General features: G+C 37.6%; 5 protein-coding genes and 1 non-coding gene across 6 annotated transcripts; 4 read left to right on the top strand and 2 right to left on the bottom strand.

The window, feature by feature from the left end:
• Positions 1–193: 193 nt before the first annotated feature.
• LOC137716422 (RHOMBOID-like protein 1) lies at positions 194–4092 on the bottom strand. The gene is made up of 6 exons (XM_068455878.1): positions 3588–4092; positions 2368–2531; positions 1549–1712; positions 1200–1459; positions 653–779; positions 194–390 (listed from the first exon to the last, which is right to left on the bottom strand). The coding sequence occupies exons 1-6, from the start codon at positions 3962–3964 to the stop codon at positions 268–270; spliced, it is 1215 nt and encodes a 404-aa protein (XP_068311979.1). The 5' UTR covers positions 3965–4092; the 3' UTR covers positions 194–267.
• Positions 4093–9453: 5361 nt separating this feature from the next.
• On the top strand, positions 9454–11274 carry LOC137714765 (probable xyloglucan galactosyltransferase GT11). Its single transcript, XM_068453897.1, has one exon. The coding sequence runs from the start codon at positions 9454–9456 to the stop codon at positions 11272–11274; it is 1821 nt and encodes a 606-aa protein (XP_068309998.1).
• Positions 11275–12998: 1724 nt separating this feature from the next.
• On the top strand, positions 12999–13070 carry TRNAG-UCC (transfer RNA glycine (anticodon UCC)). The gene has a single exon. It is a non-coding gene; the product is annotated as a tRNA-Gly (tRNA).
• Positions 13071–13110: 40 nt separating this feature from the next.
• On the top strand, positions 13111–15869 carry LOC137714266 (uncharacterized). The gene is made up of 7 exons (XM_068453517.1): positions 13111–13482; positions 13582–13644; positions 13754–13840; positions 14280–14508; positions 14725–14798; positions 14888–14986; positions 15609–15869. Exons 1-7 carry the CDS (start codon positions 13111–13113, stop codon positions 15699–15701), a joined length of 1017 nt encoding a protein of 338 aa, XP_068309618.1. The 3' UTR covers positions 15702–15869.
• Positions 15870–16292: 423 nt separating this feature from the next.
• Positions 16293–18640, bottom strand: LOC137716050 (uncharacterized). The gene is made up of 4 exons (XM_068455443.1): positions 18260–18640; positions 17846–17949; positions 16757–16886; positions 16293–16633 (listed from the first exon to the last, which is right to left on the bottom strand). Exons 1-4 carry the CDS (start codon positions 18380–18382, stop codon positions 16595–16597), a joined length of 396 nt encoding a protein of 131 aa, XP_068311544.1. The 5' UTR covers positions 18383–18640; the 3' UTR covers positions 16293–16594.
• Positions 18641–19457: 817 nt separating this feature from the next.
• Positions 19458–25211, top strand: LOC137715853 (oxysterol-binding protein-related protein 3C-like). The gene is made up of 10 exons (XM_068455203.1): positions 19458–19696; positions 20915–21008; positions 21428–21544; positions 21646–21718; positions 21800–21918; positions 22268–22389; positions 22858–23034; positions 23449–23593; positions 24106–24284; positions 24492–25211. Exons 1-10 carry the CDS (start codon positions 19599–19601, stop codon positions 24736–24738), a joined length of 1371 nt encoding a protein of 456 aa, XP_068311304.1. The 5' UTR covers positions 19458–19598; the 3' UTR covers positions 24739–25211.
• The last annotated feature ends 219 nt before the right edge of the window (positions 25212–25430 follow it).

Genomic DNA, 25430 nt, shown 5'->3' with positions numbered 1-25430 from the left:
TGCAAAGAATGAGTTGTGAAATTTAAACGATTTAACCATTTTAAATTTAAACGATTTCTGATTTAAACGATTTAAATTTATTAAAACAACTAAATCAAATGGTTAAACGATTTCTGATTTAGTTGATTTTTCACAAAGTTGATCTTTAGAGAATGAACTAGATAAGAAATGTCAGATCATCTTTCAGAAATTGAATACTTCCTACAGATATAAGAATGAATCATATGAATCAGCATTCTATCAACTCGGGAATTTGTACGTGTATGGTCAACTGCAAAGCTCAGCGCATAGCTGCTGAGCCCGGGAGGCGCTAGGATCCAACAACGAATATGTCCCATTTCTACCATTGCTTACGCACGTTAAGTTCAGTTGATTCCCCATCTGGCTCGACTGCAAGATTGGTGCACATACAGAACAATATGTCAGTACAAAACCAATTTCTAGTACTCACTTGAAGAAGCAATTTCCCAACTCAGAATTTCTCGAGTCATTTCTTAAATTAAGTTTCCTGAAGACATTAGATTAAACGGAATGCCGAAACTAGAAGGACTGAATGCAACCATGATCACATAAATAAGCAAGCACTTCTATGATTCCAACTATCAAATATTAAGGCAGAAGTAAATATGAGCAGAAAAGTACAGCATATTACCAAACAATAAACATTTTGTGATTTGCAACTCCGTTTTGAAATAGGGATGCAGCTCATATACTGACACCAGGAACAGTGATCATTTAGATTGACCCCTCGAAAAAGGGTAATCAGGCCAAGAGTATACCTGTCAAAAACATGACTTCTATCAGAAAATGCCCGCATATACTGATACTACACAAGTACAAAGAAACTGAACTTTTATTTCCAATAACAAAACGACTAAGTGTTGCCAACACATACAACCCAAAACAACAAAGTAGAACCTGCAATCAACAGAGTGACCAATTAGTATTACAACATAGAGAACAGCAATAACACAAGGCCTTCTCCAAACCATTCTGATTAGAAACAAGCAGATACAGAGACTTTCACAATGACAGTAACGAAGAAATATTACAGGATGCATAATATCTACACATCTGTACAAAATCAAGTACCCTGATTTGATCAGAAACTGTGCACGCATCAACTGTGCCTACCACATGCAGGGAATTAGGTTTATGAAGTCAAGTAATGAAATTTCAGGGATCGAGGAGGAGCTTACCCAACAGTCAACAGTATCAGTGAGAGGACCCACAATACATATTGATACGTCTTGTGTTTGGATTTAACTGGAGTAGTAATAAGTCCTGGGGGAGCATTCCGTTGGGTAAGCCATTTAAACTGGGGGCGGATCAAAAACACAAATCCAAAAAGAAATCCAGAAACAAATCCTCCAATATGAGCAAAGTTGTCCACATGTGGTAGAAGTCCCGCTGCTAAGTTTATTATGATGATGAAAACGAGAGTAAGCAATGCTGCTAACTGCGGATAGAAATCTGAAACTGTAAGATCAAAGGGTCGTGCATATACTATAAAGAGTGCATCGTTGAATATACAGAAACTTTATTTACCTTGTTTGCATACATTGTCCAATTTGATATGAGCTCCGAAAGCATGCTTCCTAGTAAACCAAAAAGTGCACCAGAAGCACCAACAGAAATACCATATTGAATAAAAAGAGCTGAAAGCAAACTCCCGCCAAAACCGGACATGACATATAGAATACCAATTCGAACTGCAGAAGAACAAATCAGAAAAACATTAGTTTCAAACCAAAAAATTTAATGAAGTTCGTCAAAACAACTGTACATGATATAGATCAGCATCAAACTATTATTTTTTTAGACATTTCAAAATATTGAGGCACTATGTCTACACGTACAGGATATCCAAAACATTCCATGTTCCTACAGAAGCGACGGAAAACTGAAATAACCTATCAGCTTTTGTTCCAAGCAATTTTATTCTCTAAAATGTAATACTATGTCTAAACTAAAGTTTGAATAGCCTGCCAAGCTACTTCCACAAAAAGGTTTCTCTTGAACCCCAGCTTAGGTGTATAAACTCTCTTCTTTGCTCAAATAAAATGTCCTCTTGTTTCCATCAAACCTATCAACATACTGGTGTGAGTTATAATGCAAACACCACTACTGACCACTACTCTACGATTATAATTCACAAAATTCATGCATAGAAACCCTCTGTAGCAAGGTAGCTAAAGACATCCGGAAAGTATTTCTCTTCTAGAATTATGAAAGAAGTTTTGCACTTGGTACCTAATTTATATTTTATAATTTATGTCTTTGTGCTTTATCTTTTACTACAAAGATCTGTGAATGTGGCTATACATGCATGATGACATACATGAAACTGAAAATCCAGAGGCATACCAAATCCAAATTCTTGCTCAAGCCGAATTCCAATGAATAAAAGACTCAGCATATTGGCAAGCACATGGAAAACTCCAGCATGTAACCACATACATGAGATCAGCCGCCACCACTGGTGTTGATGAATCACTCTCTGCACATCTAGAGCACCCATCTTTTCTAATCTTCAGGATGAAAACACATGGGAAACAAGTTAGATATGCAACTGAGACCTATTGACCCTTATGGGGCATGTCTATGGCTCTTATTTCCAATTGCTCCCTCCCCCTTAAATCACAAATTTACAACTTCTAGCATTTATAGACTTTGGATGATGCATACTGAAATGAGCACATTAAACAGCTAAAAAGAATCACAAACAAGTCCTTGAAGAATGCATACTCCCTCTTACCAGAAATATTAAGACAAAACGAAAATTCATTTTTCCATAATCGTTCTACCATTGGCCTCACAGGGCAAGGAAAATCGAACAAAAATTTTGAAACTAAGTTGCTAAAGAACACTAATGTAAAACTTTAACCTTGTAACATATTACAGGGGACATTTTGAATAACACAACAATCTAATCAAACAAGGTAGCTCAATACTTGCAGCTCTTCGAGCACCTTTCTTCTTTGATCAAGCATTTCCCATATGCCAACATCAAATAGACATCAAGTATTGTCTGAATGTTAATAAATACATAAAAGTTAAAACTAAAGTTGCCCATCTCCTTTAAGTTTCTAAACTAATCGCAAATTCGCTTCTGTATTCATTAGTTTTCCTAAGTCCAACATTAATTAAAAGCAGAATTACATCAATCTTCGTACTGTTCAACCATTTTCTTTACAAATATATCTAGTCTAACCGAAATTCCAAATCACCAAGTCAAAAGTTTTTTACAAAAAGTGTAAATACATAACTTTCAGTTACTTTTACCTTAAAGAGTCTCATCCTTGATTGATCCCACTCTAATTTCAAATCAAAATCAATCCAACCATCCAACCCTTCTCATCATAATTTCACCAAAAAATAGAAACGAGATCAACTTACATGAAACACGTTCACTGCCACTGTGGCTTCCCGGTCCACAAACAGCAGTTCCACACCAATCCACAACTAAAATTTTCAAAATTTCGACATGCAAACACCCAGCCAATCCGAAAACACAAATTTCAATCCAAACTGCAAATCCCAACAAATTCATACGCATAGAAACTAATCAAAGAGTGATGCTTTACGTGTTTGAAGATGGCCCAAGAAACAGGTTTTCCTTGAAGGGCTGAAAGGAGAAGCGGCCGAGGAACCGACCAATGCACCTGCCGGAGTTCTTGGGGCAATCGTTCACGAACATTGTCACCACAAAAACGACAATGTTGGCCACCACAATCAACGGCACCAGCCATGACACCCAACTCTTGAACGGGTTGTAGTCGCTGAACGACCGCCGCGGCTGCGGCGTCACCGAACCTTGCCCCGCCGGTTGCACAACGTTGTCGCTCCGCCGTGGACGCACCACCTTTATATCTAAGCTGCTCGGCGCAGCAGATTGGCCGCTCTCCATAAAAATCTCCCCTTTTTCGGTGTATTGATTTTGATTCAGACCCAGAAAACCCATTTGAGTTTTGATTGCAATCTCATCGAAATCAAAATGTGGGACAAAATTGAATGAAATGGGTTTTTACTTTTGCCTCTCTTTTTTTCTACTTTCTGGAGATTTTGTTTTTTATTTTTTTATGTTTCTTGGGTTGGAGGGATCTGCTTTGGTTCCAAGTTATGAACAAACTGATGTTTTGGTACGTAGTCTTGTTAACCTTTGCTTCTTACTTTGCCTTCCTTTTTCTTTTGTTCTTGTTTGATTGTCTTATTAGTTGGTTAATTACATCGCCATTTTTGTAATTATGCAGATTGCTATGTGGTGCTATTTAAGAGCTGTGTAAATTTATTTATCAAGTTTTATGTTTGTTGTCGAGATTTTAATTAAGGGATCATTTGACACGTGTAATATTGCGCAAAGAGAGAATTCGTGTTTGCAGCTTGTAGATTGTTCTGGTCAATAGAGCGTTTTTTATGACTTCGAGTGTGAGGATAAATTTTTTATCATTGCAACAAAGTCACATAGTTTTATTATTTTAATCTTCAGAAAAAAATATTAAATCACCACTCCCCATGAGTAGGTAGCAAGTGATGTCAAAAGAAAATTGTGTATTAACTATTATCAAGCATGTGAACACTTTCAACATTTGAGTATTCAACATCGACATCACTCTAGTTACATGTAAAGTTGGTAACTTGCTATGTTTTTTATTTTTTGGCAACCCCCTCATATTTAATTTCCAAACTAATTTCATTGCATGACGCAAATGCTCTCTTTCGGAACAACCGACTGTAAGGGTGTGTAAGTAGTGCCATCACACAGGGCCTCTAGTTCGAGAGACTCTTGATTTACAATTTTATTCTACCTAAAGGTGCATCTATTAACCAGATTAAACTCTTAGTGTAAGTGTTCTCGCAATTCTTATCTATTCCAAAAACATAGGGGATGCAGATAGGTACCTAACCACCACACCATGCTTCATTTTTATTTATTTTCTTTTGCGTTATATCAATTTACACATAATAAAAAAAAGAAAAAAGAAATATATATATATATATAACAACCAAAATTTTAGACCTTATAAGGGTCTCTGTTTGAGTCTTACACAAAACCTAAAATCTCAGAGCCGGATCTTCTTTGGGTAATAATTTCAAGACTTGATGATTGAGAAATTCCAAAAGTATACCAAGGTGTTTGAAAATGGAAAATGATTTTTGGTTTTAAGGTGGAACAAGTACTTGACAAAATTTGATTAATTGAATAATTTTGAACAAAGAAGGAAATGGAAGGAAAAGTAATGTCCAAACCTTCCCATCACGTCACGCCATTACATTACTTACCCTACCAAATGAGGATAGTTTAGGAATTAGAAAAACCACATTACCAAACAAGTAATTGGAGTTGAAGACTCCATTTGTTATAAATTATTTTATTGTTTGTTTCTGCCTGCAGATTAAGACATACAATCCACCTTAATTAGGTCCAACATCTGCAGGCTTAAGATAAAAACACAGAATTTAAGGTTAAAAAAATTGAAGGAAGAAGAAAAAACAGAACTGGCAGCAGAGATTATAGCTAAATTTTTATTTATACTATGTAAATCATTTTATCCTTTGTTTTTGGCTGCAGATTAAGACATATATCCACCTTAGGTTAAGCATCTGCAGGCTTAAGAAACAAAACACAGAATTTCAGGTTAAAAAATAAAAAATTGAAGGAAGAACAAAAAAAACAGAAGTGCCAGTGTGACAACCTGTCCTGGACTTTTCGTACCGTAGGGATGAAATGACGGTTTTGCCCCTAATGGATAATTGTTGTTTGGGTGGTTGTTTTGGGTTCTTGGTTGGTTGCATCCCAGCCACACATCCATCATCATCCTCATCCCTCATCCCTCTCTCTTGTTCTCCCTATCTGTCCCGAGTCCCTCTCTCTCTCCCTTTCCTATCCTTTCGTACGGACACCACCCAAAACCCTTGAAATCTTCATAGATCGAGGAAACAAGTTACACAGTTGTGCTCGTGAGGTCCTTAGGAGTTCAACCATACCCATTTCGGGTAAGGATACCTTCGTTTTCACGTCGAACTCGGGATCCCCCGATTTGGTCACTGTTTATGCACACGTTAATTATTGTGTTTTTGGGAATTTCAAGCTTGTAGGAAGGTTGGTGAGGTCCTTAGGAGGCTCGGGGTGGTTCATTTGAAGGTTTTGGACGTCGGGATCGTGAGTTGCAGGTTTGGCCAGAGTTGGTAGTGTTTTCCTGGCGAGTTTCCATGGGTTTTAGTGCTTGAAAGTGGTATGGATTTGTTTCTCTTGTTGTAAGCTTCATTTTGGTACCAATTTTGTGAAATTTGGTTGAAAAACGAGTGAGATACGAAGTTTTGAAAATTTCCTGGTTTTCCGACGCCGGCGACGGCGCCGGGGGTTGGCTGAAGAAGATGATAGAATATTCCGTCAGTTTGGACGGAATATTCCTAACGGCGTTAACTGACGCCGTCAGTGTGCCAGGCACGTGCCTGTGCGTGGGCGGCGCGTGGGGGCGCGTGCGGCGTCGAAAAATTAATTTAAAAATATGGGGATGTTCATGAGGTTGAGTAGATCACGTTGGTGTATTCATACACCCCATTTGAGTATTGTATGAGAAGTTATTTCGTATTGTTGGTTATGTGCTTTAAAATTTACGTATTTATAGTTGTTTCGTATATAAGTGAGACCTATCCCGAGGACGAGCGCGGTCACTCGAGGCAAGGAGGTTACGACCCTTCTACTTACTAGTGAGTGGGCTTTTGGTTTTCCGTATATACCTATATACTTATGTTTTTCCCAGAAAGTGAAACGAAACGTTTATACGCTTTTATGCCATGCATTATGTTTACCCATTTAATTGCATTATTAGTTGCATATATACATATGTTTGGTGCTGCGGACGCACAGGTAAGTGTCAGGTAAGTTATGGTTTATGTTTATGTTCAGTAGTGATTTGAGATGCATAGAGAGCTTATAACCTGCACCCCCGATGTTAGTGCTCCCGCCCAGAGTTGGGCACAGTCTTTTACGTGATGTTCACCTCCCGCACCACACGCTCATCTTGGATCCAAGTTAGGTGCACAATCCTGTCGTACAGACCACTTTAGGTGGTTCCGACTCGTATGTGACCCGCAATTATTCGCTCAGTCTTCACGTGATCGTAGCACTTAAGCGTACTTATTATACACCCAGTCCTGTCGTACAGACCACTTGAGGTGGTTCTGACTCGTGTGCAGGTATAATCAGTGAGTTAGAGATTTGAGCTCTAGATTCAGCCGTACAGGTCACGTTAGGTGACTCCGGCTGACAGATTACATGGCATTGTTTGGCATTACCTGAGTACTTGCATTTTATTTCGAGGCATTTGGCATGGCATAATTATGAGCATGATTTATATATATATGTATATTATATTTTCTGGGAAGTATACAGGTTTTACGGCAAGGAGTTAGAACTTTGTTTATGAAATGGTTTTTGAAAAGCTTTGTTTTTGCCCACTCACGCTTTCTGTTTTGCGCTCCTCCAGGTTCTAGGTTGGCTAGCACTTTTGGTGGCTCCCCAAAGGATTTTCCCGGCTTATCTGACAGATTATCACCAGTGTAGGACCACCTTTTTGTGTGTTTATTTAGTGTTGTTTCGCCCGGACTGCATTAGGTCTTCCGTGCTCTAAACTTTGTTTCTCACACTTACGCTTGCACATGTATGTTATTTACTTTGTGTATAGCTGGGTTTTTATTTATTCGTACTTTTATTATTATTTATTAGCTTCCGCACTGTGCACATGGTTACGTCACTTCCACGTGACGGCCAGCATTCCCTGATCTCGGTCGGGGTGTGTCAGCCAGCATAGGTTTATATTATAGTATATGTGGTGGTTTAAATTGTTTGGATTAATGTTCGTGCATGCTAGTTTTTCAGACACTTTTTTTTTTTTTTTTATCAAACGATAGATTTTGTTATATTAGTCACCAACGGAATTTGAGCGCTTTCATAATTTTCACCACTGTAATAAATGACCACTTGCTTCAGACACTTTCTTTGATTAATTAATCTTTGCATGGTCAACTTTATGATAGGTTTTAATTTGATTGTTGCTTATAATATTCATGCAATAATACGTTGAATTGTTTATTATCATGCAAGTTTACATGGTTTTCTTGAACTTAAATTGATTAATTTTATAGAGTGTGGATAAAGAATTCGAAGAAGAGAAACAAAAAACTAATTTTGTACCATGTATTTGGGCGTTTTTGGTTGACCACTTCGATAAAATTAAAATGTTGGTTGGACGTTCATACAAAGACTCAACTTATTTTCACCATTGTAGTAAATGATCCTTTGTTTCATACACTTTCTTTGATTAATTAGTATTTGCATAGTCAATTTTATGATAGGTTTTAATTTGAATGTTGCTTATAATATTCATGCAATAATACGTTGAATTGTTTATTATCATGCAAGTTTACATGGTTTTCTTGAACTTAAATTGATTAATTTTATAGAGCGTGGATAAAGAATTCGAAGAAGAGAAACAACAAACTAAATTTGTACTATGTATTTCGGCTTTTCTGGTTGACCACTTCGATAAAATTAAAATGTTGGTTGTTCATTGTAAAAGTTAAAAAAAATAAAACATTGAGTATTAATATATTTACCATTTGGCATTGGATATTATTTCTTTTGGTGAAAAAAAACAAATTAGAAAGAAGGGAGTCTACTCCATTTCGGGTCAGGACATACTAACACGACTTGAATTTAGGTCTTGATCTAGTAAAGAAAACTATTATTACCAACTTAACCAATTCTCATTAACTTACTATCCATTTGATATTATTCAATACCGCTATAGTCTAATAATACCTTTTTTTTTTAATTTGTAAGTGAAAATGTATCAAGTTCGGCTTTTCTAAATAACAAGTTCGATACTTAATTCTAAATAACGAAGTCCAAATGTTGAACTAACTAAACTCTAAAAATATTGTTGAACAAAATAATTTTGCTAAAATATTAAGTTTGAAGTGAATTTCTATGAAGTGTGATGGTTTTTCAAGAAACTGATTGAGTATTGTGTATATTTAGAACGCTACAATGAATTGTTTAGCAACGTCCCCCATTAGATCTCATTCCCTCTCTCTTCGAAATTCCAGTCCACTTTCCAAGCAAACCGGACATTAATTTCTTCTGCAGAAACTCATGCCATGCAAACCTTTTCGGATCCCATGCATTTCATTTTCTTGCTTCTCAAATGCATCTAATTCCACATTAAATTTTCATTTTTTTCCAATCAAAAACACCATTAATCTTCTGATATTCCTCTTGGGGTTTCTTTTTCTCCCTTTTTTCTTACCTGGGTTGGTTCCATTTCTTGTACCTCTCACATTGTTCCATTGAGTTTTCTTAATTTTCATTGATCCAAGGTTTACACAAGGGAGACAATTACGACGACGAATCGAAAAAGGTTACGATTGAGGGCCTTTCGTGAAAACATGGGAAGGCCTTTCGTGACGTTCGCAGCCTGCCGCAACCAATATTGGTTTGTATGTGCCTCATTCCTTATATGGTTTCTATTGCTTTGTGTATACCACTCGCAGTTCATGGTAGGAAAGAGCTTGATTGCATTGTTAGGTAATCACAATATCGACATTTCTGTTACTGTTGCTAATGAGTCTGGAAATTCCGGTGATTCGGTTTCTCTGCCTGAAGAAACCAATGAAAGTAGGAATACAAAAACAAGAGATGAAGGTCATATGAACATCGTTTTCAATGACCGAAGTGGTGGGGTTTTTAATTTGAGAACGAAAGATGTTTTTGGAATCGAAGAACACGGCATTGAAAAATTTGGGCACCTTTCTAAGAAGGAATCAGAGCCTCATGACCGTAATGACCAAGTGCGCTATCCTAGAGAAAATAAAGCTGAATCTGAGAACGGGGATGAAGAGGATGAGCCAGAAGAACATTTGGATAAAAGGGATGAATCGGATTCGGAATCCTTTTCTGAATCATGCACAGGTAAGTACATATATGTTCATGACATCCCTAGCAAATTTAACAAGGACTTGTTGAAGAAATGTGGTTCACTTAGCAATTGGACTGACATGTGTGAGCTCGCTTCAAACTTTGGCCTTGGTCCCCGTCTTTCCAATTTGGAAAAAGTTTATTCAAACACTGGTTGGTTTGCTACAAATCAGTTCTTGCTAGAGGTCATATTCCACAGCCGAATGAAGCAGTACAACTGTTTGACAAAAAACTCATCACTAGCTTCAGCAATTTTCGTACCTTACTACGCTGGCCTAGACGTGGCGCGCTACCTTTGGGGATCGAGCATATCCACGAGAGATTCTGGCTCACTTGAAATTGCGAAATGGCTGAGAGAAAAACCAGAGTGGAAGAAAATGTGGGGGAGAGATCATTTTATGGTGGCAGGAAGAATTACATGGGATTTTCGGAGATGGACTGACAAGGATTCGGAGTGGGGGACGAAGCTTATGCTTTTGCCCGAATCGAAAAACATGACAATGTTGGCAATAGAATCCAGCCCTTGGAACAGCAATGACTTTGCCATACCATATCCAACATACTTCCACCCTTCAAAAGACAATGAGGTGTTCCAATGGCAAAACCGAATGAGGAGGCAGAAGCGGCGGATATTGTTCTCCTTCGCAGGCGGTCCTAGGCCTAATCTCCAAAATTCAATCCGCAACGAAATCATAGACCAATGCAGGGCAGCAAGGAGAAAATGCAAGCTCCTAGAATGCACAACTGGTCCGGACAAGTGCCACAAGCCTGTTTTTGTCATGAAAATGTTCCAAGGCTCCGTCTTCTGCCTACAGCCTCCCGGAGACTCTCTAACCCGAAGATCAATCTTCGATTCCATCCTCGCAGGCTGCATTCCGGTGTTCTTCCACCCAGGGTCCGCATACGTCCAATACGTATGGCACCTCCCTAAGGACTACACCAAATACTCGGTCCTCATACCAGCATTCGACATAAAAAACGGGAAGGTGAGCATTGAGACGACACTGCAAAAGATTCCGAGGCAGAAAGTTTACGAGATGAGAGAGGAGGTTGTGAAGCTGATTCCGAGAGTGATATACGCGGATCCAGGGTCTAGATTGGAGACGCTTGACGATGCATTTGACATTGCGGTTAAAGGGGTTCTTGAGAGAGTGGAAACAATTAGGAAGGACATGAGAGAAGGGAAGAACACAAGCTTTGATTATGCAGAGAAAGTGAGTTGGAAGTACAATTTGTTTGGGACTGTGGAGGAACATGAGTGGGATCCTTTCTTTGAGAGACAGCGTATTTAAATTTTGCCTTAGGCAGATGAGAGGTGTAGTGTGCATTAACTTTTGTTTTGTAGTTTTTTCCCCTTCTTTTGTAGGGTTATTCTTTTTCACTCTCAAATTATTGGTATTTGGAATCACAGAGCTTCAACTTTCATCATTGGTACTTTGGCAAGAACAATATATCTTCAATATACATGCTCCTCGAAAGCGAACTGTCACTAAAACTCTAGAATAGTTGTCATACACTTCTCACAATGCAATTTTTCTCTTATATTTATACAAAGAAAGTGTGAGATGACTTGTTTAGAGTGCAACAACAACTCACTCGTTGAAATCACATTGCAAAGTACTCCATATTCCTTTGCCAAATAAAAAGAGTGGAATTTTACTAATCTGGATCACACTGTCAACGAAGATCATGCATTTAAAATTCAAACTTTTAGAAAAAAGAATCTGTGTACATCTAAGGGCTAGTTTGGGAAGAAAAAAAAACGTTGTTTTCAAAAGCAGAGGTAGAGCTGCTTCTGCTTTTTGCTGTTTTGGACCCATGATTTTGACAAAAACCACTTTTTTTTTTAATTTACAAAACACAATTTGAACCTCATCTTTTTTAACAAGTTGCTTTTAAAATAGGCTTTTTAGCCAAAATAGTCCCTGAGATTTGCATAACACATCACTTTGGTCCTTGATAATGAAAATCAATAGAAATGGTCCCTGAGATTGTCCACCATCCATTATTTTGGTCCTTCCGTTAAAAACTCCGTTAAGTGTCCCAAAGCTCTTGGCCGGAAGTTTGGGTAATTTTCAAAGCTTCGTAACTCAATCGTTTCTTAACCAAATTTGACCCATAATATATCAAAACGAAGATGGGAAAGTGTAGAACAAGATTATAGTTATTTGGAAGCCCAATGGTTGCCGAAGATGGGCGGAAAAAAGCCTGAAAGGTGACTGGTCTGTGAGAAAACTGGAAAACTCGCCGGAAACTGGGTAAACTTTAAACGTTCATAACTTCTTCAATACTCAACAAAATCGAGTGATTGCCAACTTTCGAGCCATTTTTCGGCCAAACCACGGCGATTTAGCTGTCGAGAAAGGTACCATTCTCTTTGTCTCATCAAGAAGTATGATTTTCGTTTTAAATCACTCGGTTTCGTTGAGTATTGAAAAATTTATGAACATTTAAAGTTTATCCAGTTTCCGACGAGTTTTTTCAGTTTTTCCACAGACCAATCACCTTTCAGGCTATTTTCCGACCATCTCCAGCAACCATTGGGCTTCCATATAGGTATAATATTGTTCTACATTTTCCTATCTTCATTTTGATATATTATGGGTCGAATTTGGTTAAGAAATGATTGAGTTACGAAGCTTTGAAAATTGCCCCAACTTTTGGCCAAGAGCTCTGGGACACTTAACGGAGTTTTTAACAGAAGGACCAAAATACTGAATGGTGGACAATTTCAGAGACCATTTCTATTGATTTTCAATCTCATAGACCAAAGTGATGGATTATTTAAATCTCAATGACCATTTTGGCTAAAAAGCCTTTAAAATAATTTCAACAATGCTATACCAGCCCTAACCCTTCTCACTAACCATACATTAGGTAAGGAATTCAAAATATTTGTGTATACACAAACTCTTTTTTGAGTGAGTAATAATCCAATTTTTTGTGCAAAGTTCTTAACTTGCAATGTTTCAAGATTTAACAGTTAGTAACTTTTCAGAAACGAACTTAACAGCGAGCGTTTGTAGTCCAACGGTTAGGATAATTGCCTTCCAAGCAATAGACCCGGGTTCGACTCCCGGCAAACGCAGTCTTTTTTAATTTTCCATTTTTGCTTTGTCCCTTCTTTCATGAAAACGACGTCGCGTATCGCCTTGAAAAGCATCCTCTCCATGTTTCCGACCAACCACAGCCAATCAAACCACCCAGATATTTACGCGCCAAAACCATTTCCGTGGCCCAAACTCTCTCGCTCTCTCTCCCCTCTCTCAACCGCTTACTTCAGCTCCAATTCCATGGCGGCCACGAGCGCCTCCTTCACTCCGCGCTTAGTGGGGTCCAGAGTAAACCCTAGAACCGCCGGAGCTCCGTTCTCCGTTCGAATCTCCTCCGGCGGTAACTATCCGACGACCCGCGATACCCTCGCCGAGGGCCCCTACTGTATCTACGTCGGCCCCATCGAAACCGCCAGCAAGGAAACCCTCGAAGCCCTCTACAGCCAAGTAAGCCCCTTCCATATTTTTTTCCAGCAATTAACTAAATTTAATTTTCTGGGTTTGGATGAATTTTGAAATTTGATTGATTGGTGGTGCACGTGGCAGGCACGTGATGCGTATTACAGTGGCGACCCTTTGATAGTTGATGACATGTTTGATAGAGTAGAGGTATGATTCTGTGACTTATGAGTTCATAGATTTTTGACAGGCCAATGTTTTTTTGTTTCAAGTTTTGGTTTTTGTTGTTGACAAATTTTGCAATTGATTGGAAGAACAGTTGAAGCTAAGATGGTACGGCTCGAAATGCGTCATGAAATACCCACGTTGTAGTCTTAGGAGACAATCAACTTATGCAGATGCTGAGGTAATTGGTTTTTATTGAGTTTTTTTTTTTTTTGAAGTATTGTTTCTAATTTTGGCATTAATTCATGAATATTGCTTTAAAATATGGGAAGATAAGAGGAAATGAAAGTATAGTTATGCTTGAATTGACGTTAGGGTAATTGGGATTTGATAGTTTGCCACTCATTTGGTTAAATAAGCAAACAAAGTGTTTGCTCGCACGTTTGGATGATTGTCAGTGTTGATGTATGTTCATGAGACTTGGTGCAGAATTACATACATCAATTGTTGACAATCGTCCCTTCATGTATGTGGCTCAGTTACCAACTGCGACGTTAGTTATAAACCAAACTGTTTTTGTTATTGGACCATTTGTTATGCTATGATATTTGGTGAATAGAAAAAGTGGATTCTGTCATTCTTTCTCCCCTTGAATATTGAGTGACATGGATGTAGGGCAGGAAGATTTATCACAGGTTTTTGCATTAGCGAGCATTTGGATCGTCTTTCTTGCTTTTGGCACTTCAGCGTGTCTTGTGCCCATAGTTTACTCTGTGGGACTAGCTTATGAAGATGCTTTCAATCCGGGATTTTCTTATATAAACCAAGCGTCTGCTCTTTCCATTCTAAATTCCATTCTCTTCATGACACTGGGTTGTGTTATCGGTTACCCAATTGGATCAGCTTCCGGTAAGTAAACCTGCATTCATTCTCTTCTAAAGCGTTAAGAATTTTAGATGTTGTGGAATTTTGCTTTTCTTTCCTTTTTTTTTTCTTTCAAATATGATGTCAAATTCTTTTGCTATGTACTGTGGGTGTTGGGTATCGATTAGGAATACGTATAACTTTCAATGATATTATAATTGTTTGAAGTGTCAGCATATTCTAAAGTGACCTTTTTCACAGTTAAAGTACTTAAAGGCCTATGGAGAAATGACTTAGTGGCACTAAAAGGGGTATGCCCAAATTGTGGCGATGAGGTCAGTTGATTCAGTCTGAGAACTCTAAAAACAATTAATTTTTTAGACATCCGTTTTCTTCTTCTGATTTCAACATAATCTTTCTGTAGGTGTTTGCATTTGTGGAATCCGATCAGTCTAATAACTCACCGCATAGAGCAAATTGTCATGTGTGTGAATGCTTGTTAGAGTTCCGTACCAAGGTTGAGGTAACTTAGTTCTCTTTTGTTTCTCACATCCGAAAATTCATATGTTTAACATTTGTTCTTATTTTGTAAAGGTCTGAAAACAATTATGAGAAAATCCAAAGCAAATATCAGTAATTTAATTGAGGATTCATAATCTTAACCAGTACACACCCAGAACCTATTACTGTAAATGGCTTCTGTAAAGGGTAACTGAACAGGATTGGAAAGTATTCTTGCACCGAATATTCTTGGCAATTTCAATAAAACTACATTTATTTAAAACATTGCTAATCATATCTCTTACGGAAGTCAATCCTGCTTATGTAAGATATGTCAGAAATGTGATATATATAGCATCGCTCTTGCCACGTTGTGTATCTTAGGTATTGTGAGGTTTTGTGGTAAATGGCCTCACTTTCTCACTTGGGAAAGTGCCTCCTTCGCTCTTCTCATGGCGCTAAACTGCCCGGGTCAAATCCTTGGTTCTGTTGATACTTCCGTTTTTATGTTTTTGAAATGTTGATAGGTTCTCTGATTACTGAATGGATGTAGGAGTTCGAAAAGATATATGTTCCATTGCCATTTTATAGAATCAAATCATTGAGTATGTTTTTTGTTTACATTGGAGGTTATTTTTGTGCAGAAATCTGTTTCACCACTCGGTAGAAGATGGGTCTACGGCCGTATCTATCTTGTTTCGCGAAGAGGCAGAAGCCAACTCCGAAGACGGCTATAAATGTCTTCGAACTCCAAAGGACAAATGCATATTGGAAGCTTATATACAGTAGGACAATTCATTCAAGTCATCTTCTTTCCAAATTATAATGTAATAAACCTCATTCTTACCTGAATAGAGCCAGTCCGAATGTATTTCTCACAAGTTATTGTCATTGGTCATTCGACAGCTGAGTTTCTTCGATCGCATTCTGATATTATTGTTCGGTATATACAGTAGGGAGTTCCACCTAATGGAAATGTTCATTTTGAATAAAATATGACATATTACGTTATCAAATTGTCGATCTGATTGCATAAATTCTTATTTGCGTGTTTAGTCCAAATTGACAATATGATGCCTTTCGTTTATTTGTGCTGAAATGAAGACTCCCAAAGTTTCACATCCAAATTTTGGGACTAACCACAAAAGTTGTTCCTGCTTTTCGTGAAACCGGTGCCCCATTTTTTTGGGCCGAGTTTGAAGATAAACTACTCATTGAGCAATACATTCCATAACGACTGTAAATCCTGCATATAACGTACTCTGCGCATCGTCTCGTCACACTCAAAAATTGCTCAAGCACATAAATGATTGTCAGCTAAATCTACAAGAATAATGCTTGCAGGTACTTTTATTTGCGGCTGCCAAAACAATTTTGATTATCATCAGTTCTGTGCAGGCCAGACATTGCTACATTGCGTGGACGTTTGAAGGAACATTGACCCGAACATCTAATCACCATGCTAATAACGTTTGCTTAATCATAAAGAAACGAGGAAACAGTAATGACTTAACGACTTCTAAAGGGAACTTTCTCATCGTATCCAAGGTTATCGTTCTTCATGCAACCAAAGTCCTATAGGTGAACACCACCGCAATGGAAATGATGGCGATAATGGATGGATAGCGAATCAGAAGTGTCCCAAGCTGTATACTAGAATCCAGGCAAGCTGAAAAACAGAAACAAGGGGATATGAGAAAAAGGTCAATGACTCAAGGAAACCGATTAATCTTAATTTATACAAGGTGGTAATTTCTCAAGGGGTAAGAGGCCGTAAAAGTATGAAAATTACCAGAAAAAGAGTTATAGAAGCGAAAAGCCCCTCTTGGAGAAGAGCTCCATGACCACCAAAGTCTTCTTCGTCAACCTTTAGTATCATTGCGTAGTAGCCATATATAATTCCAGTTGATATCACCAGAAAACTGTGAGAGAAAAAAAAGAAAACCATAAAATGATTATATATGACAATAATTTTGAGAAAAAGAAAAATGTTATCAGAAGACAGTGGAAGCATATGCTACATTAGTGAAAACTCAAAACCATCAAAAGATAAAACGATTATGTGGGAAGTAATGACATCCAATTTGAGCACATGTTCCTTTCTCTTGACCTGAAACTCTGCGTAAACCTATCAACTTGGTACAGTAAACTGAAAACTGTCTGCACTGAGTTCCAAGTTACGGCAATTATCTCTTTTTGAGAAGTACAATATTGCAGAAGCAATTTGATGAATGCTCCAGCTTTACAGTTGAACTCACCAAGGCCAAGACCATGTCAAGCAATATGATTTACAAAAACTAAAGTTTAACAGGGTAACTCTTCTAGCATACGTTTCAATAAGGTAGCTGCTGTAACTGCTCTATGACATTATATGGCTTCTTCACATAATCCCCAAAGAAGGCAAGACTCAAATAGTTCACTAGCTCTTCATTTAATATGTCGATTCGGAGAACAACTTTCTAAAATTAGAATCCACTAGTGTTCATCTAGGCTATTAAGATTCTCAGCAGCGATAAGCTTCTGAACTCAACACCCCTAACGATTAAATACAAATCATGAATGAATTGTTTTATGTTTTGAAAGTAACACCTACAGCCTAGAGAATCTAAGTCTCCGCGTAATTGTAATTATCTTTGACAATCCAAATAACGGCAGCCCCAAACAAGTTTTAAAGTCCGTTACTACTGATTTCTTAGCATTAGGCTAACAACGTTCCATTGGGAGATTCCAGCCTAAGATTTGATTTGATGGGTTCCTAATGATCCGAATGAGTATTCTCGCTAAACGAGCTGATCACCGATAAGCAACACAAAACAATGATGGCGTCGAGTAAATGGAAACTGTGACAAGCAATGAAGAAGGTGTGCAACCATCAACTTACATGACGAACCATATACCTCCGACCAACGGTATTGCACCCCACAGCAGCCCACAAGCGAGGGCCATTGCTTGTCGAATCCAATGCAAGACATCTCCCAATTGATCCTGCACACATACACAAACACACAAAGTAAATCATTCAAGTCAAAGTTACCAACAGGGCAATCAGAAAGCCATGCGAAATATTAACCAAAGCAGAATTTATTAATCCTCCCCAACAGTTTCTGCTCATTATACTCAATAAATTTGAGCGTTTCAATATTGCCCTTAAATTCCAAAATCTCAGGAACCCATTATAAATTGCAATGCTTCAATAGATACCCGAGATTCAAACTTCTTTTTCTAGTTCGTTCTCCATCGAACTTCCCGGCAACCAAACAAATCACAGTGATCAACGATGGGGAAGTTGTAGTACCTTGTCCCACGTAGCTTCCGGATCCAACAACTTGGCGAATTTGAACGGCGACAAGTGACCGTTCTGGTGCTGCTGCGACTGCTGCTGTTGACCGTTCAATTTCACTGATTTACCTTCTTTCATGCTTCGAAAAAGCGCACACTTTTACTGGAATTAATAAAATCCGCCCCAAACCTTCACACAATTCAGTGGGTTTCTGCCGCACTTGCAGAGGGACGATCAGAGCTCGCTAGGGTTTTGGATTTGGGCGGAGAGATTGAGAGAGAGAGAGAGAGAGATTAAATTTGAAAAATAAATAATTGAATAGAAAAATGGAAGAGCTTCGCTGTAGATCTGATGCGATTGGGTTTTTGGGTGGGAGTAAGTAGTTTGGTGCTGCTGCTGGTAAAGTTGGGTATCCAGATTGTTCTAAAAGACCAACGCCCAAAACGACACCGTTTATTCTCATCAAGTAGGTCAGTCTTATTCCTAACTCAATTTCACGTCACGTTGAAAGAAATCGAATTCTGATCTTATTCTAATTCCTTTTTTTATATTTGGGTCCAAGACCGAGCAAAATATTTTGGTAATTTTATTAATAGAATGAACGATATATTTACATTATGGATCCACAACATTAAACAAAACCACAACATTAAACAAAGAAAAATATCAAACAAAATAATTTATACGAACAGCTCGAATCTTAACAACCTTCACAATATCATCTAGAAGTATACTAATACTTCATTTGTACTAATTTGCCAAAATGGTTATATAAAGACATGAAAATACCCCTAACTTTATTGATACCATAATAACAACATATTAATACAATACCAATAATATTTTTGATATAGTAACAACAATACATTGATGCAGTATCAATATATAGTATCGAGTTGATTTACATTTTTATAATATATGACTTTATATTGAATATAAGTTGAGAGTATTTTCGTAAAAATATACATGGCTATTTAGAATTCGTGTGTTTTGTTAAAAGGCTTCTAAAATGATTTGATTTCCGAATAATGTTACTATGTTAGGATTTAAATTAAATTTTAAAGTTACATAACGTAGTTGTTGATTATTAAATTAGTGAAGTTTTTATTTTTAACTAATGAGACGTCAAACGTCCAAAACTGATCGCCAGTGCGTCAGGTCCTCGCTGTTATCTGAAATTACAGATCTACCCCCACCTGCCTCCCTTCTCTCCGTTTCTAGGTTCCTCGTTTCTTAATCCTATTGGCAAATTTTCCGTACGCTTTTCCTCTGTTTTTCGTACTTTTCTTCCCTTTCATTTTCCAATTTTCGAATTAGGCTTTTAACATTTGGCACAGAATCTAGAGAGAGAGAGATGGGTAGCCCAGAGAAGGATCAGAGCAAGGGCTTTTTCGCAGCCATGAGTTCTGGCCTCTCCATGTTCGGCAACGCCATGCACCGATCCGTCGGCGGGTTAGCTTTTTTCTTCCTTTCTCGTAATTCATTTTTACACTTGAAATTTTCTTCCTTTGGAATTGAACTCATGCCGTCTTCGTCAAACCCTGATTGTTTGTTTCCTGTGTAGATATACTCGTAATCAGTTCATGGTTTGGTTTAGGTTCTGTAATTTGATTGAGCTGTGAATTTTTTATTTTTCATGTGATCGGATTCGGTCCAACTCTTTTACCGAAATGTGTCACTCTTTCGGGGTTTCGGGCTGCATTTGATGACTGTGATGTATAGTGAATTGTTGAATGGAAAGTTTTGGTTTTGATTAGTTTTCGTAACAAGGATAGTGAATGGAAATTTTGGGTTTTCGCTAAGTAGCATTTCGTGGTTTGATTAGTGATCATACCAAGGATACTGAATTCTGGTTTAGAAGGGTTTAAGAGACAATGTGGTCTTTGTATCTGCTTTTGAATTACGATACAAGTTGGATTTTTCACTTGAGCTAGAGGTTTTTTTTTTTTTTTTTTTTTTTTTTTTTTTTTACCTCTTTTTTTTTACCTCTTTTTTTTGTTTGATCGAGCCTCGGGTGTCTCCCTTACTAGGGGACAGTTGAGCTAGTGTTTTAATCAGCTGATGAGACGTCTTATGTTGGAGATTATAACAAGTACTCTGTGTATGTGTGTTTGCATGTGATCTAAGATCATTAGGGTCCTACAAACTTAGATTTGAATAAGGAATTGGTCATGTAGTTTTGATATTTATGCACAGGCCAGTATTAGATGGTTCTTCCATGTTATAGTCGTTAACATAATTCTCTTGCTATAAAGTATTTGAACAAAGAAGTGCTTATTACTTGCTAGGTAAGGGTGCCTTGGATAATACTCCACTAGTTATTAAAGAGGCAGGTCTCTAACTGGGAATGAAATTCTTAACTTATTATAGATATTGGTACAAACTTGATTTTACTTATATTTTTAAAGCATTTAAAATTATAATGAATTTTCCTGATATACCAGAGAGTAAGCATCATATTAATTATCTGGTTGAGTCATTATATATATAACTTTCATGTTCATCGTCATCGTGCTACTTATATTCTGGGTGTTTTTTCTGTACTTTTGTGCGCTACATTCATTTTCTTGTGTACTTTACTAATTATGAAAAATATGCCCTAGTCCTTATGATATTTTATTAAGGAGTGAGTTCTGTTGGTTGAGAATCTGGCTCTCCTGCTGCTTTTAGGTTGCTTGGTTATGAAGGGGTGGAAGTCATCAATCCAGAGGGAGGCAAAGAAGATGCAGAGGAGGAAGCTCAAAGAGGAAGATGGAAGCAGGAGGTACAATGATTTTTTTGTTTCTACTTTCTATCTTTCAAGGGATGTGTTTCTCTTAGTTACCATTTTCTTGCTGATAAGTGGGTTGTTAGGAGTTAGAGTATTGTCTATTTCAACTGTGTTTTTATATGTTTGTTGGCTATTTGTTCGGGAAGGCATGTCGTCTTTATTTTTGTTATTCATATATATATATATATATATAGGTGTTGTAATTTGCCATTTCCATGTTTAATCCGGCAATTAAAGTGCAAAGCTTGTGGAATCTTGGTGGTCTTGCCATTGTGATAGGCATCCTATCATTAACTAATAAACTGCATCGCTTCTGCTTTTATTCTTCAAAAATAAAATTCTGTTCGTTATTCTTAGCCTGCATGGCTTATTCATCCTGAAACATTGAGCTCTCTGCATTTTCACTGTTTAAGGAACGAGATAGTTACTGGAGGATGATGCAGAAGTATATTGGCTCAGATGTGACATCAATGGTGACTCTTCCTGTACTTATTTTTGAGCCGATGACAATGTTGCAGAAGATGGCTGAGGTTTGTGCTACTTAATATCTGCACAGTTTGGTATGCCTGGGATTTTATGCACACTGTATTTATAGTTGATTATTGTATAAATTGTGCAATGTCTGTGACAGTTAATGGAGTATTCATACTTGTTGGATCGCGCTGATGAATGTGAGGATCCTTATATGCAGTTGGCGTTTGCCAGTGAGTGCCTTTCATTTGAATTTTTTTTGCGGTTCGTGTGCAAGTATTACTGTTTGCATGACTGTATGTTATTCATTGCAGCATCATGGGCTATATCGGTCTACTATGCCTACCAGCGGACATGGAAGCCGTTCAACCCTATCCTTGGGGAGACCTATGAAATGGTTAATCACTCAGGGGTAACATTTATTGCAGAGCAGGTGAGCTTTTGGGGGATACCACTGTCCTAAGTCTTTTAGTTGTCCTGAGTATGAGCTTTTGAGAGTTTTGAGGTCGTTAGACCTTTGCCCTACTCAATAAGTAAAAGTACCATCTTCCTGGATAAGTTGATTTCAGAACCTCTCCAAAAAGACCCTTTCTGTGAGAACTTCGCAAAAGATCTTTTGGGAACCTTCAAGAGATGGACCAACCCTAAAGCTATTTTATACGTCTGAGTAATCATTTGTAGAATTTCAAGTGCTTCCTCATTAGTTTTTCTTGCATGTTCTTCTGTCTTCCATTTAACACTATAAATAATGTTAAATGATTCATCATACATCATTATTCCAGGTGAGTCATCATCCACCAATGAGTGCTGGGCATGCAGAGAATGAGCATTTCACTTATGATGTGACTTCAAAACTTAAAACTAAATTTTTAGGGAATTCGCTTGATGTTTACCCTGTTGGAAGGTAATACACTGCTTTCATGTTTCTTTTAACAAATATTTAGTTGTGAACCTATTTTATGTTCTCCCAAACATTGTAGTTTGCATTTTGGATGCCATTACCGTGTGTGAATAGAAGGGTTTTCATTTATCCCTCTTGTTCCGTTTTTTGAGCAATTTCTAAAGCTATTTCTTAGTGAGGGATTGACCTGCTTTAGCTTTGCTCTTATAAGAGTTGTATTTTTATATCAATACATGGCTACTCATATATCAAGATATTAGGTGAACTTTTTTTTTTATTATGGACATTTGTTTGTCGATTCAATTTGTTGGTTTGTACTTTTGTTGATGCAGATGGTTTGTTTTGTGAAACTTTATTAATTTCAAGTGTACTTTTATTTACCATCATCATGTTTCCTATATCTTGTTAATCGTTTTAAGCTGGAAGTTTTGGAAAAATATATATAATTGCGTACTATTGGTTTGTTTGCAGAACACGTGTGACTCTTAAAAGAAATGGTGTTGTCTTAGATTTAGTGCCGCCTCCCACAAAGGTAAACAACTTGATATTTGGCCGGACATGGGTTGATTCACCAGGGGAGATGGTCATGACCAATCTGACGACTGGGGACAAAGTTGTGATATATTTTCAGCCATGTGGCTGGTTTGGGTATATTTTCTTCTTTGAATTCCATGAAATATCTGCTCGTTTGTCTATGAATTATTCAATTGTTTTGTAGCCTTGTTAATTCTTGCCGGTACATTCTTTGGTCTAGAGGGCTTAGAACTATCTACAATGTTCTATAGATTTTGGACCCTGCCTTTTCTCTTAATGTATGGCTTCAAATGTCACTATAAATTACAAGGTCAAGAAGGCTGCTTCATTCTGAATGATTTATTGGATCTGTAAATAATCTATCCCAATACAATCAACTACAATTAGAAAAGATTTGTTACACTTTTTTAATGTCCATCGGTAGCTCCCAAAATTAGTGAATACGATCATCTTAGTAGTTATCCGTTCTCTTTTGTGTCACTTGTCACCTGCTAGTGGTGTACAATTAAAAGTTATATTTGGTTGCAGAGCTGGCCGCTATGAAGTGGATGGATATGTTTATAATGCTGCAGAGGAACCTCAGATATTGATGACTGGGAAATGGAACGAGTCATTGAGTTATCAACCATGTGATTTGGAAGGGGAACCCCTTCCAGGCACAGAATTAAAAGAGGTTACTCATGGAATCTGTCTGTTGTACTAAATTTTTCTAGTAGGTGCTGTGGAAAGGGTGAAATCTCTGGCCGTGACATTTTTTTTTATACAGGCGGTTTAAGTTTAATCTGCAACATGTGCATTTACTTTCTTGGAGTTAAATCACACACGCCCACATACACATTACACACACACGCACGCATATATTGACCATAAGTAAGAGATTTTGATGCTATTATTTCTTGGATAACCAATTATAGTGTGTGATTAATTAAGACAACTAGTGTCCCACCAGTGTGGTAAAAGCGTGTTACTTATTCATGCTTAGTGAAAGTCGTCACTAGTATTTGTATGTCAGGTTTCAGCTGCGTCCTTTGGTACAGAAACAAAAGTTTCAATAAGATAATGAGTAGTTTGTTCGCTAGGCTCGCTGTTTCTGGAACCTTATTTTAAAGTGGATCATACCTTTTATGATTTCAATTAAGTTCGCTGGGCAAGATGCTGAAGAGTATACATTTATCTTTTCTGCAGGTTTGGCATGTTGCCGATGTTCCAAAGAATGACAAATTTCAGTACACATATTTTGCACATAAAATAAATAGCTTTGACACTGCTCCTAAAAAGTTGTTGGCATCAGACTCTCGTTTGCGGCCTGATAGATATGCACTTGAGAAGGGGGATCTGTCCAAATCCGGTGCAGAAAAGGGCAGGTCTTGCTTTCTCTCTCTCTCTCTCTCTCTCTGTAAACAAAAAAGGATTTTGTGTTATTTCCATTAAGGAATCAGATGGTGTTGGAACTTTTTAGCAAAACTTCCATCAGTTTGTTTCAATTTAACATAATTGGTCATCATGCATATTGAGTCTTTGTTCCCCCGAAAAACTGATTGTCCCTTTGATTGCCGTTTTCTTCTTTTCAGATTGGAGGAGAGGCAGAGAGCTGAAAAGAGAGAGCGAGAGGCCAAGCAGCATCAGTTTAGGCCAAGATGGTTTGACTTGACAGAGGAAGTTACACCTACACCTTGGGGTGACTTGGAAGTCTATCAATATAACAATAAATACACTGAATACCGAGCCTCAATTGATAGCTCTGACTCCATTGATACGGTTGATGTTACATCAATTGAATTCAACCCATGGCAGTATGGTAACCTGTCTGCAGAATGAGGTATTTGCTCTTCTATGTTCATTCCCCCTCCCCCTCCCCCAAATATTTTCTTGTTTGTTACTAAGATCTTGTAGTCTACAAAAGAAAGAAGCTAAGACGTAGAAAAGGTTACGTGAGTTACTGGCAAACGTTATGATATCCCGGTGATGCATTATGTTATGATATCCTGGTGATGCATTGCCAGCTCCTCTGACCTGCGGTATATACAGCTATGTGCATGGAGCAACATCACTGCTCTGAGCCTAAAGTAAGAGTTGGTGTCATGTTATCTTACTGGTGGTTTCACCCTTCCCTACTAGACATGGACCATGTTTCTTCTCTCTTCATTAAGTTGATGTGTATCACTTTACGCGGGATACGAAATACACTCATCCCACCAAGTGTTTGGAGGACTTGCATGCGAAAGAGTTCATCGCTATTTTGACATTCTGGTCCAATAATGCAATGTTATGTGTAATTTTCTTTTTCTTCACGTCATCATATTATTGAACTAAAACATGATGCTTTATGTAAATTGCTCTCCTACATGAAAGTTGTCTTAGTTAGGCAACTTTGTCGAAATTTCATTTTACATTCATTCCCCATTGCAAGCGAAAATCGGGGTAAGTCTTCAAAAGTCCAGACTATTGGGTGGTCCAGTTTTATATCCATTTGATTGGCAAAGAATTAAAAATAGTATTTTTTTTTGGTA

Source organism: Pyrus communis, chromosome 14, assembly GCF_963583255.1.
Source record: "Pyrus communis chromosome 14, drPyrComm1.1, whole genome shotgun sequence".
Lineage (NCBI taxonomy): Eukaryota > Viridiplantae > Streptophyta > Magnoliopsida > Rosales > Rosaceae > Pyrus > Pyrus communis.
The sequence above is the reverse complement of the archived record's forward strand: the minus strand, read 5'-3'. Positions and strand labels throughout refer to the sequence as shown.

What these genes read in the sequence shown, in the direction of transcription:
- LOC137714765 (XM_068453897.1), top strand. Translation starts at nt 9,454, where the DNA reads ATGGGAAGGCCTTTCGTGACGTTCGCAGCCTGCCGCAACCAATATTGG.
- LOC137715853 (XM_068455203.1), top strand. Translation starts at nt 19,599, where the DNA reads ATGGGTAGCCCAGAGAAGGATCAGAGCAAGGGCTTTTTCGCAGCCATG. An exon ending in ATGCACCGATCCGTCGGCGG is followed by an intron (nt 19,697 to 20,914) that starts GTTAGCTTTTTT and finishes TGCTGCTTTTAG; the next exon opens with GTTGCTTGGTTATGAAGGGG. An exon ending in GATGTTTACCCTGTTGGAAG is followed by an intron (nt 22,390 to 22,857) that starts GTAATACACTGC and finishes GTTTGTTTGCAG; the next exon opens with AACACGTGTGACTCTTAAAA.
- LOC137714266 (XM_068453517.1), top strand. Translation starts at nt 13,111, where the DNA reads ATGAAAACGACGTCGCGTATCGCCTTGAAAAGCATCCTCTCCATGTTT. An exon ending in ACATGTTTGATAGAGTAGAG is followed by an intron (nt 13,645 to 13,753) that starts GTATGATTCTGT and finishes TTGGAAGAACAG; the next exon opens with TTGAAGCTAAGATGGTACGG. An exon ending in CAACTTATGCAGATGCTGAG is followed by an intron (nt 13,841 to 14,279) that starts GTAATTGGTTTT and finishes GATGTAGGGCAG; the next exon opens with GAAGATTTATCACAGGTTTT.
- LOC137716422 (XM_068455878.1), bottom strand. Translation starts at nt 3,964, where the DNA reads ATGGGTTTTCTGGGTCTGAATCAAAATCAATACACCGAAAAAGGGGAG. An exon ending in GGACAATGTATGCAAACAAG is followed by an intron (nt 1,460 to 1,548) that starts GTAAATAAAGTT and finishes TTCTATCCGCAG; the next exon opens with TTAGCAGCATTGCTTACTCT. An exon ending in CTGATACTGTTGACTGTTGG is followed by an intron (nt 780 to 1,199) that starts GTAAGCTCCTCC and finishes TGTTTTTGACAG; the next exon opens with GTATACTCTTGGCCTGATTA.
- LOC137716050 (XM_068455443.1), bottom strand. Translation starts at nt 18,382, where the DNA reads ATGAAAGAAGGTAAATCAGTGAAATTGAACGGTCAACAGCAGCAGTCG. An exon ending in CGGAAGCTACGTGGGACAAG is followed by an intron (nt 17,950 to 18,259) that starts GTACTACAACTT and finishes GTATGTGTGCAG; the next exon opens with GATCAATTGGGAGATGTCTT. An exon ending in GGAGGTATATGGTTCGTCAT is followed by an intron (nt 16,887 to 17,845) that starts GTAAGTTGATGG and finishes TTTCTCTCACAG; the next exon opens with TTTTCTGGTGATATCAACTG.